At 43.2% G+C, this 17375-nt stretch overlaps 1 protein-coding gene across 4 annotated transcripts in view; it reads right to left on the reverse strand.

Annotated features, from left to right (window-relative positions):
• The window catches only part of TP53BP1 (tumor protein p53 binding protein 1), a 117920-nt gene that overhangs the window by 81926 nt on the left and 18619 nt on the right, over nt 1–17375 (reverse strand). For 3 of the 4 annotated variants that reach the window (XM_025390758.1, XM_025390757.1, XM_025390760.1), the window contains exons 1-5: nt 15065–15199; nt 14305–14489; nt 14025–14118; nt 13692–13776; nt 1096–1223 (exon numbers count right to left, since the gene is read on the reverse strand). In XM_025390758.1, the coding sequence (XP_025246543.1) occupies nt 1096–1223; nt 13692–13776; nt 14025–14118; nt 14305–14489; nt 15065–15071 (499 nt within the window). In that variant the 5' untranslated portion in view covers nt 15072–15199. Of the gene's footprint in view, nt 1–1095; nt 1224–13691; nt 13777–14024; nt 14119–14304; nt 14490–15064; nt 15200–17375 lie in introns of those variants that run through there. The other variant, XM_025390759.1, reaches the window with a different exon arrangement.

Here is a 17375-nt window from a genome sequence, read left to right on the forward strand (position 1 = left end):
TTTTTTTTTTTTTTTTTTTTTTTTTTTTTTTTTTTTTTTTGAGACGGAGTCTCGCTCTGTCGCCCGGGCTGGAGTGCAGTGGCCGGATCTCAGCTCACTGCAAGCTCCGCCTCCCGGGTTCACGCCATTCTCCTGCCTCAGCCTCCCGAGTAGCTGGGACTACAGGCGCCCGCCATCTCGCCCGGCTAGTTTTTTGTATTTTTTAGTAGAGACGGGGTTTCACCGTGTTCGCCAGGATGGTCTCGATCTTCTGACCTCGTGATCCACCCGTCTCGGCCTCCCAAAGTGCTGGGATTACAGGCTTGAGCCACCGCGCCCGGCCCCCCCAAATTTTTCAAAAATAAAAAATAAATGTGGCCGAGCATGGTGGCTCACACCTGTAATCCCAGCATTTGGAAGGCCGAGGTGGGCGAATCACTTAAGGTCAGGGGATCAAGACCAGCCTGGCCAACAAGGTGAAACCTCATCTCTACTAAAAATACAAAGATTAGCCAGGTGTGGTGGCGCACACCTGTAATCCTGGCTACTTGGGAGACTGAAGCACAAGAATGGCTTGAACCTAGGAGACAGAGGTTGCAGTGAGCCAAGATCGCACCACTGAACTCTAACCTGGGCAACTGAGCAAGACTCCGTCTCAAAATAATAAATAAAAAATGAAAAAATAACTAAGTGTATTAAAGATGAAGGGGGAAAATGTGTAATAAAGTAAAAATACTTCATACTATAAAACCTTATAAGCACTTAATACGGTAGACTATGTCTGCTTTCTAAAGGTACATCATAAACTACACCCACAGTCACAGCAATTCAGATTGTACTTCCACCCCACAAAGTACACATTCCAAAAATATTTGAAAAATAAATGAATACAAAAGGAAGAAAACTCAATATGCAGAAAGGGGCTAACCAATGAACTTCAAATTCCTGAACACCAAATTAGGTGGAACATTTTACATTACTAGCAAATTTCTTAATGACTCTCAATTTCATTATGAGAAATCTGTAACCTAATAAAGAGGAGAAATTTAGACATCTGAACGATCATGTTAAAGGAAGTTAGAACAGTCTATTATTCTGCAAAAGGCACAAGGCTACCTTCAGCACCAAGGGAATGTGTAGTATTGCCCGAAGTATCTTCTTCCTTCTCTTTCTCCTTCTGTTTCAACTCTTCTCCCTTCTCTTCCTCCACAGCAGGAGCAGATTCCACTGACATTCCCAGAACACTACACAGCAGAAGGATATAATCATGTGTTCCCAGATAGTTTGGAACACTTTAATCAAAGCACTCTGACCCCCGACACATACCAACCACCTCTTAGCCAAACCTGAAAAAGTAAAATAACTCACCTTTATAGTGTTTCTTTCTACAAAAAGCACCTAAAAGATTAACAATTCAACATCCTATACAGAATTAAGTGAAGAAAAAATAAGGCATCAACACACTTGAATTTTATATTTTTAAGTAGAGGTAGAAAAATCTTGCCTTCAGAAGAATTACTGACAAGTGACGAGAAAAGATATGCATCGGATGAGCAGAGAAAGGGCTCAGAAAACTTTTTAAAAGTTCACAGAAATATTTTAGTAAAAAAATCTTAGAATACATATATAGAACCAGAGAGTCCAAACAAAATTCAGGTAAGGAGCTTATATATGTATATAAATACAAACACGCACTTTTTATTTTTTACTTTTTTTTTTAAGAGACAGAGTCTGGGCCAGGTGCGGTGACTCACATCTGTAATCCCAGCACTTTGGGAGGCAAAGGCAGGCAGATCACGAGGTCAAGAGATCGAGACCAACCTGGTCAACATGGTGAAACCCCGTCTCTACTAAAAATACAAAAATTAGCTGGATGTGGTGGCACGCACCTGTAGTCCCATCTACTCAGGGGGCTGAGGCAGGAAAATTGCTTGAACCCAGGAGGTGGGGGCTGCAGTGAGCCGAGATCACGCCACTGTACTCCAGCCTGGCGACAGAGCAAGACTCCATCTCAAGATAAAAAAAAAGAGACAGAGTCTGTCTCCCAAGCTAAAGTGCAGTGGCACGATCACAGCTTACTGCAGCCTTGAACTACTGGGCACAAGCAAACCCCATATATTTTTAAAATAAGTTAACACCGGCTGGGCACAGTGGCTCACACCTGTAATCCCAGCACTTTGGGAGGCCAAGGCGGGCAGATCACGAGGTCAGGAGATCAAGACCATCCTGACTAACATGGTGAAACCCCATCTTTACTTAAAATACAAAAAATTAGCCAGGCGTGGTGGCGGGCACCTATAGTACCAGCTACTCGGGAGGCTGAGGCAGGAGAATGGCGTGAACCCAGGAGGTAGAGCTTGCAGTGAGCCGAGATCGCGCCACTGCATTCCAGCCTGGGAGACAGAGCAAGACTCCATCTCAAAAAAAAAAAAAAAAAGTTAACGCCACAGGTCAAAATATATAATAAAATTAAAAGACAACTGGCTGGGCATGTTGGTTCACACCTGTAATCCCAGGACTTTGAAGACTGAGGCGGGTGGACCACGAGGCTCAGGAGTTCAAGGTTCTGGAGTTCGAGACCACCCTGGCCAACATGGCAAAATCCCATCTCTACTAAAAATACAAAAATTAGCCAGGTGTGGTGGCACACACCTGTAATCAACGCTACTAGGGAGACTGAGGCACAAGAATCCACTTGAACGTGGGAGGGGGAGGTTGCAGTGAGCTGAGAGAGCACCACTGCACTCCAGCCTGGGTGACAGACTGAGAGCCTGTCTCAAAAAAATAAAAATGAAATAAATGTTTAGGCCAGGCGTATCAGCCCGCATCTGTAATCCCAGCACTTTGGGAAGCCGAAGCGGCTGGATCACCTGAGGTCAGGAATTCAAGACCAGCCTGGCCAATATGGTAAAACACTGTCTCTACTAAAAATTCTAAAATTACCCACGCAAGGTGGCACACGCCTATAGTCCCAGCTACTTGGGAGGCTGAGCCAGGAGAGTCACTTCAACCTGGGAGGCACAGGTTGCCGTAAGCAGTGATCATACCACCGTACTCAAGCCCAGGCAACAAAGCAAAACTCTGCCTCAAAAAATTTACAATACAATACAATACAATGAATTTTTAAAAATCTAAAAGACAACTGATTAGGAAAAAATAACTGCAAGGAATACAACAAAAGATTAGTCTCCATTAAATATAAAGGATTCACACATACAAAGAACCTCAACATATAGACAAATGACAGAATAGACAACTGATAAAAAAAAGAAATACAAGGCCGGGCACGGTGGCTCAAGCCTGTAATCCCAGCACTTTGGGAGGCCGAGACGGGCGGATCACGAGGTCAGGAGATCGATACCATCCTGGCTAACACGGTGAAACCTCGTCTCTACTAAAAAATAAAAAAAACTAGCTGGGTGAGGTGGCGGGCACCTGTAGTCCCAGCTACTCGGGAGGCTGAGGCAGGAAGATGGCGTGAACCCGGGAGGCGGAGCTTGCAGTGTGCTGAGATCCGGCCACTGCACTCCAGCCTGGTTGACAGAGCGAGACTCCGTCTCAAAAAAAAAAAAAAAAAAGAAATACAATACAAGTATCTTTTTTCTTTCTTTTTTTTTTTGAGATAGAGTCTCGCTCTGTCACCCAGGCTGAAGAGCAATGGTGCAATCTTGGCTCACTGCAACCTCCACCTACCAGGTTCAAGCAATTCTCCTGCCTCAGCCTCCCAAGTAGCTGGGATTACAGGCGTGTACCACCACGCCCGGCTGATTTTGTATTTTTAGTAGAGACAGGGTTTCACCACGTTGGTCAGGCTGGTCTTGAACTCCCGACCTCAGGTGATCCGCCTGCCTCGGCCTCCCAAAGTGCTGTGATTATAGATGTGAGCCACTGCACCTGGCCAAGTATCTTTAAACATGTAAAGAAATCAGAGAAACCATCTGTTGCTAATTAAATTAGAAAAAACAGATTTTTAATACTGTATTACTATTCAGTGTTACTCAAACTAAGATGAAATAAGCATCACCATACACTTCTAATGAGTATAGATAAACAAATACTTTCTGGAGAATCATTTGGAAATATGCATCAAACCTTTAAAAATACACATACCTAGTAATTCTAATAATTTCTATTGTAAGAAATAATTTGAAATATGGAACAATCCTTTGAAAGCTTATTTCTAAAAGTCTACTGTTATTGAGAAACAACCTATTAAGTTCAGCATTAAGGAAATGATTAAATTTATAATCTATTAATAAAATATTATATCACCATTAAAAATGTTTGAAACAGGGCCAGACGCAGTGGCTCATCCCTATAATCCCAGCACTTCGGAAGGCCGAAGTGGACGGACCACTCAAGGTTAGGAGTTCAAAACCAGCATGGCCAACATGGTGCAACCCTGTCTCTACTAAAAATACGAAAATTAGGCTGGGCACGGTGGCTCACGCCTGTAATCCCAGCACTTTGGGAGACCGAGGCAGGTGGATCACAAGGTCAGGAGATCAAGACCATCCTGGCTAACATGGTGAAACCCTGTCTCTACAAAAATACAAAAAATTAGCCGGCCGTGGTGGCACGCACCTGTAGTCTCAGCTACTGGGGAGGCTGACGCAGGAGAATCACTTGAACCCAGGAATCGGAGGTTGCAGTGAGCTGAGATCATACCACTGCACTCCAGCCTGGGCGATACAGCAAGACTCCGTCTCAAAAAAAAAAAAAAATTAACCAGTGTGGTGGCACGTGCCTGTAGTCTCAGCTACCTGGGAGGCTGAAGCAGAATCGCTTGAACCCAGGAGGTGGAGGTTGCAGTAAGCCGAGACTGCCCCACCTCACTCCAGCCTCGACAACAGAGAAAGAGTCTATCTCCAAAAAAAGAAAAGCGTGAAACAATCAAATACAAAATGTGAACCTGAATTTGGATCTTAGATCCAATCAACCAACCAATCAATAAAACAAAATAAAAGACATCTTTGAGACAACTGGGAAAATCTGAACCGTATAATTAGATATTACGGAATTATTTAAGTGTGATAATGGTACTACGATTATACAGAATAATGTACTTATTCTCAGGGGATGAATGCTGAAGTATTTAAGGGGACATCATATTAAGGAGAAATCTGATGTCTGCAACACAGTTTTAAACAATTCATCCCCAACCAAAAAAGTACAACACACAGAACAAATGTATACTCTTTCATTTCTTCTGTGGGCTTAAACTTTTAAAATAAAAAATCTGTAGGCCGGGCGTGGTGGCTCAAGCCTGTAATCCCAGCACTTTGGGAAGCCGAGATGGGCGGATCACGAGGTCAGGAGATCGAGACCATCCTGGCTAACACGGTGAAACCCCGTCTCTACTAAAAAGTACAAAAACACTAGCCGGGCGAGGTGGCAGGCGCCTGTAGTCCCGGCTACTCGGGAGGCTGAGGCAGGAGAATGGCGTAAACCCGGGAGGCGGAGCTTGCAGTGAGCTGAGATCCGGCCACTGCACTCCTGCCTGGGCGACAGAGTGAGACTCCGTCTCAAAAAAATAAATAAATAAATAAAAATAAATAAAAATAAAAATAAAAGTAAAAAATCTGTGGAATATGTTAAGTTTTAATTGTCATGGGAAAAATGTTCATGTTTTTAAGCAAAACATCAGCAAACATACACTTTTACTTTCCACATGATGTCAACCATATAAATCGAATGAACAAAAAAAGAGAGAAAAGATGCCAAAATGTTTACAGCAATTAGCCTCTGGGTGGCAGGATTACAGATGCTATCTTTGCTTCCCTGCAACCTTCTATGCAATTAATATTTCATAAAAAGAGCATTAAGCATAACTTTAATAAACATAAAAGAGGTGAAAATATAAATTTGCAAAGTTGGGAACCGTGACCCAAGCAAGTGAAAGAAGACTAAGTAAAGATTTTTACAAGAACTAAATAGAACATTATCTATATAACTGGAAGGACCAAATAAATGACCTTGGGAAACACAGGGAAAGAAAGTTCAAGAGCAAATATTGCAAATGGTAGAAAAGTAGCAATGAAGGACAACAGCACAAAACAACACACACACTTTGAGCTCTTCTTAGTTTCTTTTGGTGTTTTTACCTCATGTCCCTGATCTCTAAATGCTGGTAGGCTCCGTGAGACCTGGGACCTCTTTTCTAGCTGCATTCACCCACTTAATGACCTCATCCAGACTCATGGTTTAGAATACTATCTACCTGCTTATGAGTCTGCAACTTAAATCTCCGGCCTAGACTTTTCCCTCTGAGCTCCAGGCCTCCCTGTCCAATAACTTCTTCAACACATCCAACTGGCTGTTGAAAAGATAGCACAATGTTTCACATGTTTAAAACTGAACTTCCCCTCCTGCAGTCTTCTCCATTTTAATTGTCATTCCATTACTCTAGTTGCTCAAATCAAAAACTTGGAATCTGCCAGGCACAGTGGCATGTATCTGTAGTCCCGGCTACCCAAAGCAAAACAAACCTGGAATAATTATTACTTCCTTCTTGTCTCTCACACTCCACATCTGATCTATCTTTGAATCCTCTTTTCAAATACTCAGAATCTCACCATTCTTCATCTGCTTCAACCCTGGTCCAGCCACTATCACATTTTGCTAAATTATGTCAATAGTTTCCTGGTTGGTTTTCCTGCCTCCAGCCTTGTCCTCCTTTCAGTCTATTCTTAATTAAGCAGCCAGAGTGATTCTGTTAAAAATCTAAATCAGATCATGTCATTCCCTCGCTCAAAACCCTTAAATGTCCTTCTATCTCACTAAAAATGAGAGCCAAATTCCTCACAATGCCTTACATAATCTGGTTCCCTTTTGACTTCTCTGACCTCTTCTCTCACTTCTCTTCGTCACTCCACTACAGCCACACTAACTTCCTTGCTATTTCTCACATATTCCAGGGACACTCATGCCTCAGGGTCTTTGCACTTGCCATTCTCCACGCACGGATCACACTTATCCCAGATAACAACAAATACACTTACTCACTTTAGACTTTTTTTTTTTTTTTTAAGATATGGTCTCACTCTGTCATCCAGGCTAGAGTGCAGTGAAGCAATCATGGCTCACTACAGTCTCAACCTCCCAGGCTCAAGCGATCCTCCCACTTCAGCCTCCCATGTAGCTGGGATCACAGGCGCACACTACCATGCCTGGCTTACTCTGTATTTTTTGTAGAGACAGGGTCTCACTATGTTGTCCAGGCTGCTCTCAAACTCCTGGGCTCAAGAGATCCTCCTGCCTTGGCCTCACTTAGATTTTTAATCAAATGTCCTATCAATGAAGCACTCCCTAGACACCCTATATAAACTTGCAACTCCTTTGTTGCTTCCTCTCTCCTTCCCTGCTATATTAATCTCTTCAGCCCTTCTCAGCATCTAACATACTACATATTTTATTTATTTATCATATATTGCTATACCCTACATAAGAATGTAAGCTACATTACGGTCTTGGATTTTTATTTCTTCTGATCACTTTGTATCCCCAAAATCCAAGAACACCTGGCACATACAAAATACTCAATAGAAAGTACTTTGGGAGGCCGAGATGGGCAGATCAATTGAGGTCAGGAGTTCAAGATCAGCCTGGCCAACATGGTGAAACCCCGTCTCTACTAAAAATACAAAAATCAGCCAGGCATGGTGGCACTCGCCTGTAATCCCAGCTACTAGGGAGGCTAAGGGACAAGAATCGCTTAAACCCAGGAGGTGGAGGTTGCAGTGAGCCGAGATGGTGCCACTGCACTCCAGCCTGGGCAACAAAGCAAGACTCCATCTCAAAAAACAAAACAGAAAATACTCAAAAAAATTTTGTAGAACCATTGGATGAATCAGAAAAAGATGAAATAATCCAGATTAAGATAAAAAACAGTATTGAAGTTAAACTTTTCTCCACCGCCTAAAGTTGATGGAAAGAGAAAACAAAGGTTTAAATATATTATTTAGAGATATAAACGGAGCCAGTAGAAGAATTAAAATAATTACCATCAAAAATTCAGAGGGTGAAAACAAAAAAAAAAAAAATTGGGAGGGCGGGTGCGGTTGCTCACGCCTGTAATCCCAGCACTTTGGGAGGCCGAGCAGGGTGGATCACCTGAGGTCAGGAGTTCAAGACTCGCCTGACCAACATGGAGAAACCGCAGCTTTACTAAAAATACAAAATTAGCCGGACATGGTGGCGCATGCCTGTAATCCCAGCTACTCGGGAGGCTGAGGCAGGAGAATCGCTTGAACCTGGGAGGCGGAGGTTGCAGTGAGCCGAGATCATGCCATTGCACTCCTGCCTGGGCAACAAGAGCGAAACTCGGTCTTAAAACAAAACAAACCAAAACAAAAAAATTGGGAGGGTGTTGCTGAGTTATCCCATCTTTCATTATCAGAACTCAACTGTCTTAATCTGATAAAGCAAGAAACGACAATACAAAAGTATTACTTTACATATAAAACACATTTATAGTTTTATAACAGTATTAGAGGTAGGAAGATAACCTCCCAAAGAAGTAAAACCACAAACAGTTAAAGAGAGTTGCCTTTGTGAAAAGGGAGCAAGGGTGAGGAAGGACTCTCTGCTTTTCATTATAAGCCCTTTTTATTGTACTTATTTATTCATTTATTTTTGAGGCAGGGTCTCACTATGCCACCCAGGCTAGAGTGCAGTGGTGCGATCACGGCTCACTGCAACCTCTGCTTCCCAAGCTTAAGCGATCCTCCCACCTCAGCCTCCTGAGTAGCTGGAACCACAGATGTGTGCCACCCTGCCCCAGCTAATTTTTTTGTATTTTTGGTAAAGACAGGATTTCACCATATTGCCCAAGCTGGTCTCAAACTCCCGAGCTCAAGTGATCTACCTGCCTTGGCCTCCCAAAGTGCTGAAATTATAGGCCTGAGCCACTGCGCCCAGCCTATAAGCCCTTTTTAAAGTGAATGACTTATATTATTCTGTTAAAAATATTTAACAGCTCTCACCAAAATTAAAAATTGCTCCATGAAAAACCCTATGAAGAGAAAGGATAGAGTGGGAGAAAATATTTGCAAAATACATATTCTACAAAAGAGTAGTATCTAGAATATATAAAGAACTCTCAAAACACAACAGTAAAAAAAAATCCAATTTGCCCAAAATGGGCAAAAAATATGAACAGACATTTCCCTGAAGAAAATGACAGGCAGCAAGTAAGCACGTGAAAAGATCCTCACCATCATTAGCCATTAGGGAAATGCAAATTGAAACAACAATGAGGTATCACTACAGGCTTGTAATGGCTAAAATAAAAAATAGTGAAAACACCAAATGCCAGTGAGGATGAAAAAAAATTAGATCACTCATACATTGCTGGTGGGACTATAAAACAGTACGGCCACTCTAGAAAAGTTTGGCAGCTTCTTAAAAAAACAAACATGCAACTACCATGACCCAGCAATTGAAAATCTGGGCATTTATCCTAGTGAAATGAAGACTTACGTTCACAGAAAAACCTGTACATATGGCCAGGCGCAGTGACTCATACCTATAATCCCAGCACTTTGGGAGGCCGAGGCAGGCAGATCACCTGAGGTCAGGAGTTCAAGACCAGTCTGGTCAACATGGTAAAATCCCATCTCTACTAAAAATACAAAAATTAGCCAGGCGTGGTGATGTGCAGCTGTAGTCCCAGCTACTCGGGATGCTGAGGCTGAAGAATCACTTAAACCCAGGAGTAGATGTTGCAGTGAGCTGAGATTGCATTCCAGCCTGGGCGACAGAGCAAGACTCCACCTCAAAAAAAAAAAAAAAAAAGAAAGAAAAAAGAAAAGAAAAACCTGTTCATAAATGTTTATAACAGCTTCTTCATAGTAGTCAAAAACAAGAAAAAAAAAACCCAGATGTCCTTCAATTGACGAATGGTTAAACAAACTGTGGTACATCCATGGCATGGAAGACTACTCAGCAATAAAAATGAACTATTGATACATGCAAACACATGGATGGATCTCCAAAAGTTATGCTGATTGAAAAAGCCAATCCCAGGGATGGGCATGGTGGCTCATGCCTGTAATCCCTGCACTCTGGGAGGATGAGACAGGAGGATCGTTTGAGCCCAGGCGTTGGAGACCAGCCTGGGCAATACAGCAAAACCCCATCTCTACAAAAAGTTAAAAAATTAGCTGGGTGTGGTGGCATGTGCCTGTCGTCTCAGCTACTTGCGAGGCTGAGACGGGAGGATTGCTTGAGCCCAGGAGGTGGAGGCTGCACTAACCATGACCTTGCCACTGCACTCCAACCTGGGCAACAGAGTGAGGCTCTGCCTCAAAAAAAAAAAAAAGCCCATCACTGAAGGTTACAGACTGTATGATCCCATTTTACATAATATTTTGAAATGACATTTACACATGAAGAATGGATTAATGGTTGCCAGGGGTTTGGGTGCAAAAGAGGGAGGTAGGTGTGGCTATAAAAGGGCAACAATAAGCATCCTTGCGGTGTTAGAACTGTATCTTGACTGTAGTGGTGCACACACAAACCTACACGGGTGATAAAACTATGTACGACTTAATACACACATGCACACACACACACACACACACACACACAAAAGTAAAACAGGAAATGTGAATAAATTTGGTGGATTTGGCCAGGCAAGGTGGCTCACACCTGTAATCCCAGCACTTTGGAAGACTGAGGCAAGTGGATCACTTGAGGTCAAGAGTTCAAGACCAGCCTGGCCAACATGGGGAAACCCCATCTCTACTAAAAACACAAACATTAGCCGGCAGTGGTGGTGGGCACCTGTAATCCCAGCTACTCAGGAGACTGAGGCAAGAGAGTCACTTGAACCTGGGAGGCAGAGGTTGCAGTGACCCAAGGTCACACCATTGCACTCCAGCCTGGGGAACAAGAGTGGGACTCCGTCTCAAAAAAAAAGGGTTTTGAAGGGATTTTATTCTTTTGGAATCAACTCCAAATTCTTTCCAGCTTCATGGCCTATGCATACACAGTTCATTCTGTCTGGAAAGCTCCTCCTTGCATACTGCACATAGAAATCTGCAGCCCTTCAACTATGCCCTCCCAAGCCCTTCAACTATGCCTATCAAATTCATATTTATTGTGTAGATTGTATTCCACAAAGAGGTGCTCCCTTATCCTTCAGATTAGGTTATATATATATTTTCTCCTCTTTGCAATGATCACAGTGGTAATGGAATAGCTATTGATGTAATGACTCATTTAACATGTCTCTCCTATTAAATTATAAGCTCCTCAATGGCAAAAGCCCCTTTAAAGCACATGCTACAGTGCCTGCACATTTATTTAACATGAGAAGAAGTAGCATGAAACTTCTCAAATAGCACTGCTTCATTCACAATGAGGGATGTGCATACTTCCTGTCCCCACTGGCTCAAACCAGGATGCTGAGCCACAAAAACATAGATAAGCCTGGCACGTGTTCCTAAAGAGGTACCATAAACTTAAATGCCCACAGAAATCAAAGCAAGGTAACATAGACGAGTGAAGCAGCTGGGTGTAAGAACAAAAGCACAAGCACTATGATAAACGACAAAAGAACACCTGGCCTCAGTGTCCAAGTACAATGGTGAATTTAGTGACTATGGCAAATCATAGCACTAATGCTCCATATAAGCAGAGGTTGACTGCTACTCATAACTCCAGCCAACTGTTGCCAATAGAGACAAGAAATGCCAAAAGCTAGAACTCTAAGCTTTATGAGAAATTTCCCCATTTTAAAATTCTATCAATTAATTCAAATATATTAACATTTTACCACCTATGTAGGCCAAATAAAACACTTCTGCAGGCCACAATGAGCCCATTCGTTTGCAGGTTGTTCTACAGCATTTATTTTACTTGATTTGCAAGGAAAAAAAAATACATACAAACAAACACAGACTGTAAAATAAAACACACCTCCAAAAAAGCTTTTCTTTTTGAGACAGGGTCTCATTCTGTCAACCAGGCTGGCGTGCAGTGGCACAATCATGGCTACTGCAGCCTCAATCCTCCAGGCTCAAATGATCCTTCTATCTCAGCCTCCTGAATAGGTGGAGCTACAAGCATGCACCATCATGCCCTGCTAATTTTTTTATTTTATTTTATTTTATTTTATTTTGAGACAGAGTCTCGTTCTGTCGCCCAGGCTGGAGTGCAAAGGCGCGATCTTGGCTCACTGCAATCTCTGCTTCCCAGGTTCAAGTGATTCTCCTGCCTCAGCCTCCTGAGTGGCTGGTATTACAGGTACCCACCACCACACCTAGCTAATTTTTGTATTTTTAATAGAGACTGGGTTTCACCATATTGTCCAGACTGGTATCAAACTCCCAACCTCAGGTGATCTGCCCACCTCAGCCTCCCGAAGTGCTGGGATTACAGGTGTGAGCTACCGCGCCCAGCCCCTTTTTTTTTTCTTCTGTAGAGACAACGTCTCACTAGGCTGCCCAGGCTGATCTCAAACTCCTGGGCTCAAGTGATCCTCTTGCCTGAGCCTCCTAAAGTGCTGGGATTACAGGCATGAGCCACTGTGCCCAGCCAAAAACCATTTCGTTTTAAGAAACGACGATAGTCTTTAACCATCTCGAGCTAATATTCTCCTCTCTAACCACCTCCCCTTTCTACCACCCCAAAACTCCTGATGTTCTCTACTTTCTCCTTAGACCTTAGAAGTATTGGGGCAGAAGACTGAGACGCACTGACTAGTTAGAAAGAAAGAGGAGACATTAGAGTCATAAGGACCAGGTTCAAAGCCCAGCTCTGTCACTTACTAGCAATGTACTCTAGAGCAAGTTATCTAATTTCTTTGCCCATCAATTTTCCCCTGTATAAGATGGAAGTAATAACAATGTCTTCATTGTACAGCTGCTTTAAGAATAGGATTAAATAACATTATACTATATGCCAAATGTCCAATATAGGACCTAACACAGAGGATGAACTCAAAAAATGGATACTATAAAGATATGCATAAGACACGGTAAAAATTGAATCCTGTTTAGGGTATGAATTAAACATTCTAGATCTAAAACTGGTGGGTTACTTCGGTTGATAGATGGAAAACGTGCCTGATAGTTCTGAAAATACTCCTAAATTTTTTTTTTTTTTTTCTGAGACAGAGTCTCGCTCTGTCACTCAGGCTGAAGTACAGTGGCACAATCTCAGCTCACTGCAACCTCCACCTCCCGAGTTCAAGCGATTCTCCTGCCTCAGCCTCCTGAATAGCTGGGATTACAGGCATGCGCCACCAGGCCCAGCTAATTTTTGTGTTTTTAGTAGAGATGGGGTTTCACCATGTTGGCCAGGCTGGTCTCAAACTCCTGACCTCAAGTGATCCATTGGCCTTGGCCTCTCGAAGGGCTGGGATTATAGCCATGAGCCATAATCTTAAATACTTTTCAATAATTTTTTTTCTGGCCCCTAAATACTTTTCAGTAATTTTTTTCTACTAGAAGGAATGTTTATTTTGTTTCACATGCACAAGACAGATCACGATTTGAATAATGTAAGTATAAAAATTGTTATTACCGTCACAAAAGAGTTTCCAGCTATCAGTACTAATACAATACTGTCTAATACAACCCTCAAGTCCCACTTCCTAATCCACAAGAAAAAGATTAATCCTTTTATCCTTGGGATCAGGCAACAGGTACAGATAAAAGAATAAATTCGATAATACGCTTAAATAAACCCCTTCAAACACTGTATACCTGCTTGTCCTGTTTGGCTGAGGTAACTGCTCAATGACCTGACTGATGGAACCACATGTGTCCAAGTTAGAAGAATCCACAGGGTCTGAAAAAAATTACTGGATATTAGCACAAAAGACATATACCACCAAACTTTAATACAAAATCAGGAATATAGACAATACCAATCTAATCAGTGACACCAGCACATCAACTTTTGAGTGACTACTATGCAGACGCCCCAGTAGGCTTCCTTATATACATTCAACACAACCACATAAAGTTTAAATTCACCCAGCTCCAAAAAGAGCATCCAAAAAATGCAAAGGGGACCAGTAGCTTTAAACATCTCACCTGCAATCTTGTTTTCTTTCAAATGTTCATTGAACCCACTATTACTGTCTCCTCGTTCTTCTCCAGCTGTTTGTTCAGGATTGGACACAACATCCTAGAAAATACACATACAAAATATCCCCATTATATATGAAATAGTTCAAAATGAAACCTACTGTGAACAATTTTTCCAATCAACTTTATTGAGAAGATAATGATCTTCTAAATACTTACGTTTGCTGGTTGTTTTTGGTTTTTTAAAAAAATCGGCTCAATCATTTTCAAACAAGGTATCACTCACCAATACAGGATTTTCTTTGTGCGTCTGAAGATTAGGAAGGTGTCGAGATAGCATACTGAAGTGAGAACCAGAATCATCTTCTAGAACCTGGCTTTCAGGCTGAGAATCTTCAATTATCAGGCAAGGAGTATCTTGCTGAGAGAAATCTGAATCCAACTGACTTCCAGTAGGGTCCATCTGCTCCCCTGGAATGGAATAACAAAAGATCAGTTCCGTGTAACCTACTAGCCTTGCTCACGCAGTCTAAACCTAAATAATGGGGCGGAAGTACAAGAGCTGGGAAACGGGACCAGTTCAGGACTCCTCCAATTAGAATATTATATTTATAATTGCTGCAAGCACTTTCCTATTATGCTTACCAAGTCCCCGTTCCTCGTTACTTACAATAAGCCTTCCTATTCCTCCCTCTCTCTTTTTCATCACCTTCTCGTAGACACCCTTTCCCCTCCTTCCTAACCTCTTCTCTCCCCCCCCCTTTTTCCATCCCCCCCCCCGCGACGTCCTTCTGGCGCCTCTACCGCCCCCCAAAAGCCTGTTTTCTAAAATCTGTTCGCCAGAGGCCCCACAGCCTTTCAGCTTTCCTCACGACCACCAAGCCTTCTTAGCTACCATTTCCCCACCCCCTCCTTAAAGCCCTCCAACCCCTTCCCCGTCACCGCCGCCATGCTTGCCACCCCGCCCCCTCCGGTCAGCCATCCTTTCAGACCCGAAATCCAGGCCTTCAGAGCCCACTGCACTCCCATTTCTCTCCAAACAGTACCAGGCATCCCAGCGGGAGGTCCCTCGCGCTCGAGCTAGAGGTCTCTGCACGCTCCCCAAGTCCCTCCAGATCGATCCCCAGGTCGCCGCTGTCGCCACCGCCGCCACCGGCCGCGAACTCCCCCTTTCCCGTCACGTCACACAATATCGGATCGTCCATTCGCTGCCGCTGCCCGCCACTCAAGAACTCCCGTGGATGATAGGTAGCTGAGGCAGAGTGCCCCGCCCCACGTAAGAAAAAGGAACACGGCGGCGCGTTTCCATGGCAGCATGGACGTTGCAGGCCCTCCCCTTTAGTAGAGCCGGAGAATGACGGTATCCTTGAACCGAAGGGACCTTGAGAGGGCGTGAAATACCTTCCCCTGCTTCCAGGACGATTGCATTTACCACTACTCAGACATTTCAGAACCTCTACCTGCTTTTTCTCGTCCCATGCCCCTTAATCCCGGTCCCTCACCCTCTTTCCTGGAAAAGGAGAGAGTTTCCCAGCTTTCTCATAACAGGGCAAAGAAGAAGCGGCTTGAGGATGGCTAGTATTTCAGAGCTGCTGAAACGAAGAGAAGAGACTCTTCTTTGACACGGGGTTAACCTGTGTCAATGAGGATCCCTTTTGTGGGCCTCTACCCTGAATCCAGGGGCCTGACATTACGTCTCTGCCAGGGCGTTTTTAGTTTTTGTTTTTACATTGTATGAGGACTCCAGTAAGCCATATTTCTTCCCATTGCCCTTTTCAGCCTAGGACGTATTTCAAGCTTCACATTTGTTTATCGTTGCCTTATCTTTTATGGGACTGCCTACAGAGACTACAGCCCCAGACATATTTTGCACCTCCCATTGAGAGAATTGAGCAGTGTCATTCTCAAACTCCATGGTAAAGAGAACAGCTGCCACTCCTTCTAACTAGATGCCCTCAAAGATAGCTCCAAGCCCAGAGATTCTATTATCGTAATTATGGTGCCAGGGTCTTAAAGAGGGTGTGGCAGCTGTGACGAGTCTTAATGAACTAAGCCCCATGAGGCATATGTGTTTTTTTGTTGTTGTTGATGGGTGGGGGTATGTTATTTAAGTGGCAGTTGGATCCAGGATATAAGTCTAGCCAGAGCAGCTGTCAATAGGGAAAGCACCTAGCACAGTGCCAAACATATACACAGTAGGCATTCAATGGGAGGCAGTTTTCTCTTTCTACCCCAGGCTCAGATTTATTTCAGCACAGCCCAACCATGATTCTCCATTTCCATAAATGCCCTATTCAGTACTTGATATAGGCAAAGCTGAAGTAGAGCTTCCTACCAATCTTCTCACTGCTGCTATAAATTACAGTGATCATATTCTCCAAACCAAAATCAAGGCATGTTGTCTGAATACATGTTACTTATGGGAACAAAAGACTGACTCCTTGAAACTGTCCTGAAAAATCTAGAATCTATTACTGCTATAACTGGAATATAATTATGGTCCCCAGAATGTTTTATTAGTGGAGCTAAAATGAAATGGACCACACAGAGACTCATCTCACTTCTTAATCTTAAAATCATTTACAATTGACTGTTTTCATACTCCACTCCTAAAGCTGCAGAAGACCAGTGACTAAACAAATCTAATACTTAAAGACCAGGTTAGATCAATACTAACTACACTAGATGGACAAAGTGAGTTCATCTGCTCTATTTGAGAAGGCACAACCAACCAGGTCCTGTTATGAGTAAATCATGACCTTGAGTCCCGTAAAAATCCCCCAAAGTCACCATTTTTTTTGCTTTTCTTCTCTAGCCTGCTTCTGCTTCCTCCCCAAGTGAGACACATATAAGCAGATCTCTTTGATTACTTGACAAGTTGGTTTATCAGAACTCAAAATGGCTGGGTGCAGTGGCTTACACCTGTAATCCCAGCCCTTTGGGAGACAGAGGCAGGTGGATTGCTTGAGCCCAGGAATTTGAGACCAGCCTGGGCAACATGGCAAAACCCCATCTCTACAAAATATGCGGGAAAAAAAATTAGCTGGGTGTGGTGGCATGTGCCTGTAGTCCCAGCTACTCAGGAGGCTGAGGTGAGAGCATCCCCTGAACTAGGAGGCAGAGGTAGCAATGAGCCAAGACTGGAACACTGTGCTCCAGCCTGGACAAGAGAGTGAGATCCTGTCTGAAACAAACAACAATAATAAAAACCTAAAAACCGCCAGGCACAGTGGCTCCCACCTGTAATCCCAGCACTTTGGGAGGACGAGGCGGGCAGATCACAAGGTCAGGAGATCCAGACCATCCTGGCTAACACGGTGAAACCCCACCTCTACTAAAAATACAAAAAATCAGCTG

The sequence above is a fragment of the Theropithecus gelada genome, chromosome 7a, assembly GCF_003255815.1.
Source record: "Theropithecus gelada isolate Dixy chromosome 7a, Tgel_1.0, whole genome shotgun sequence".
Lineage (NCBI taxonomy): Eukaryota > Metazoa > Chordata > Mammalia > Primates > Cercopithecidae > Theropithecus > Theropithecus gelada.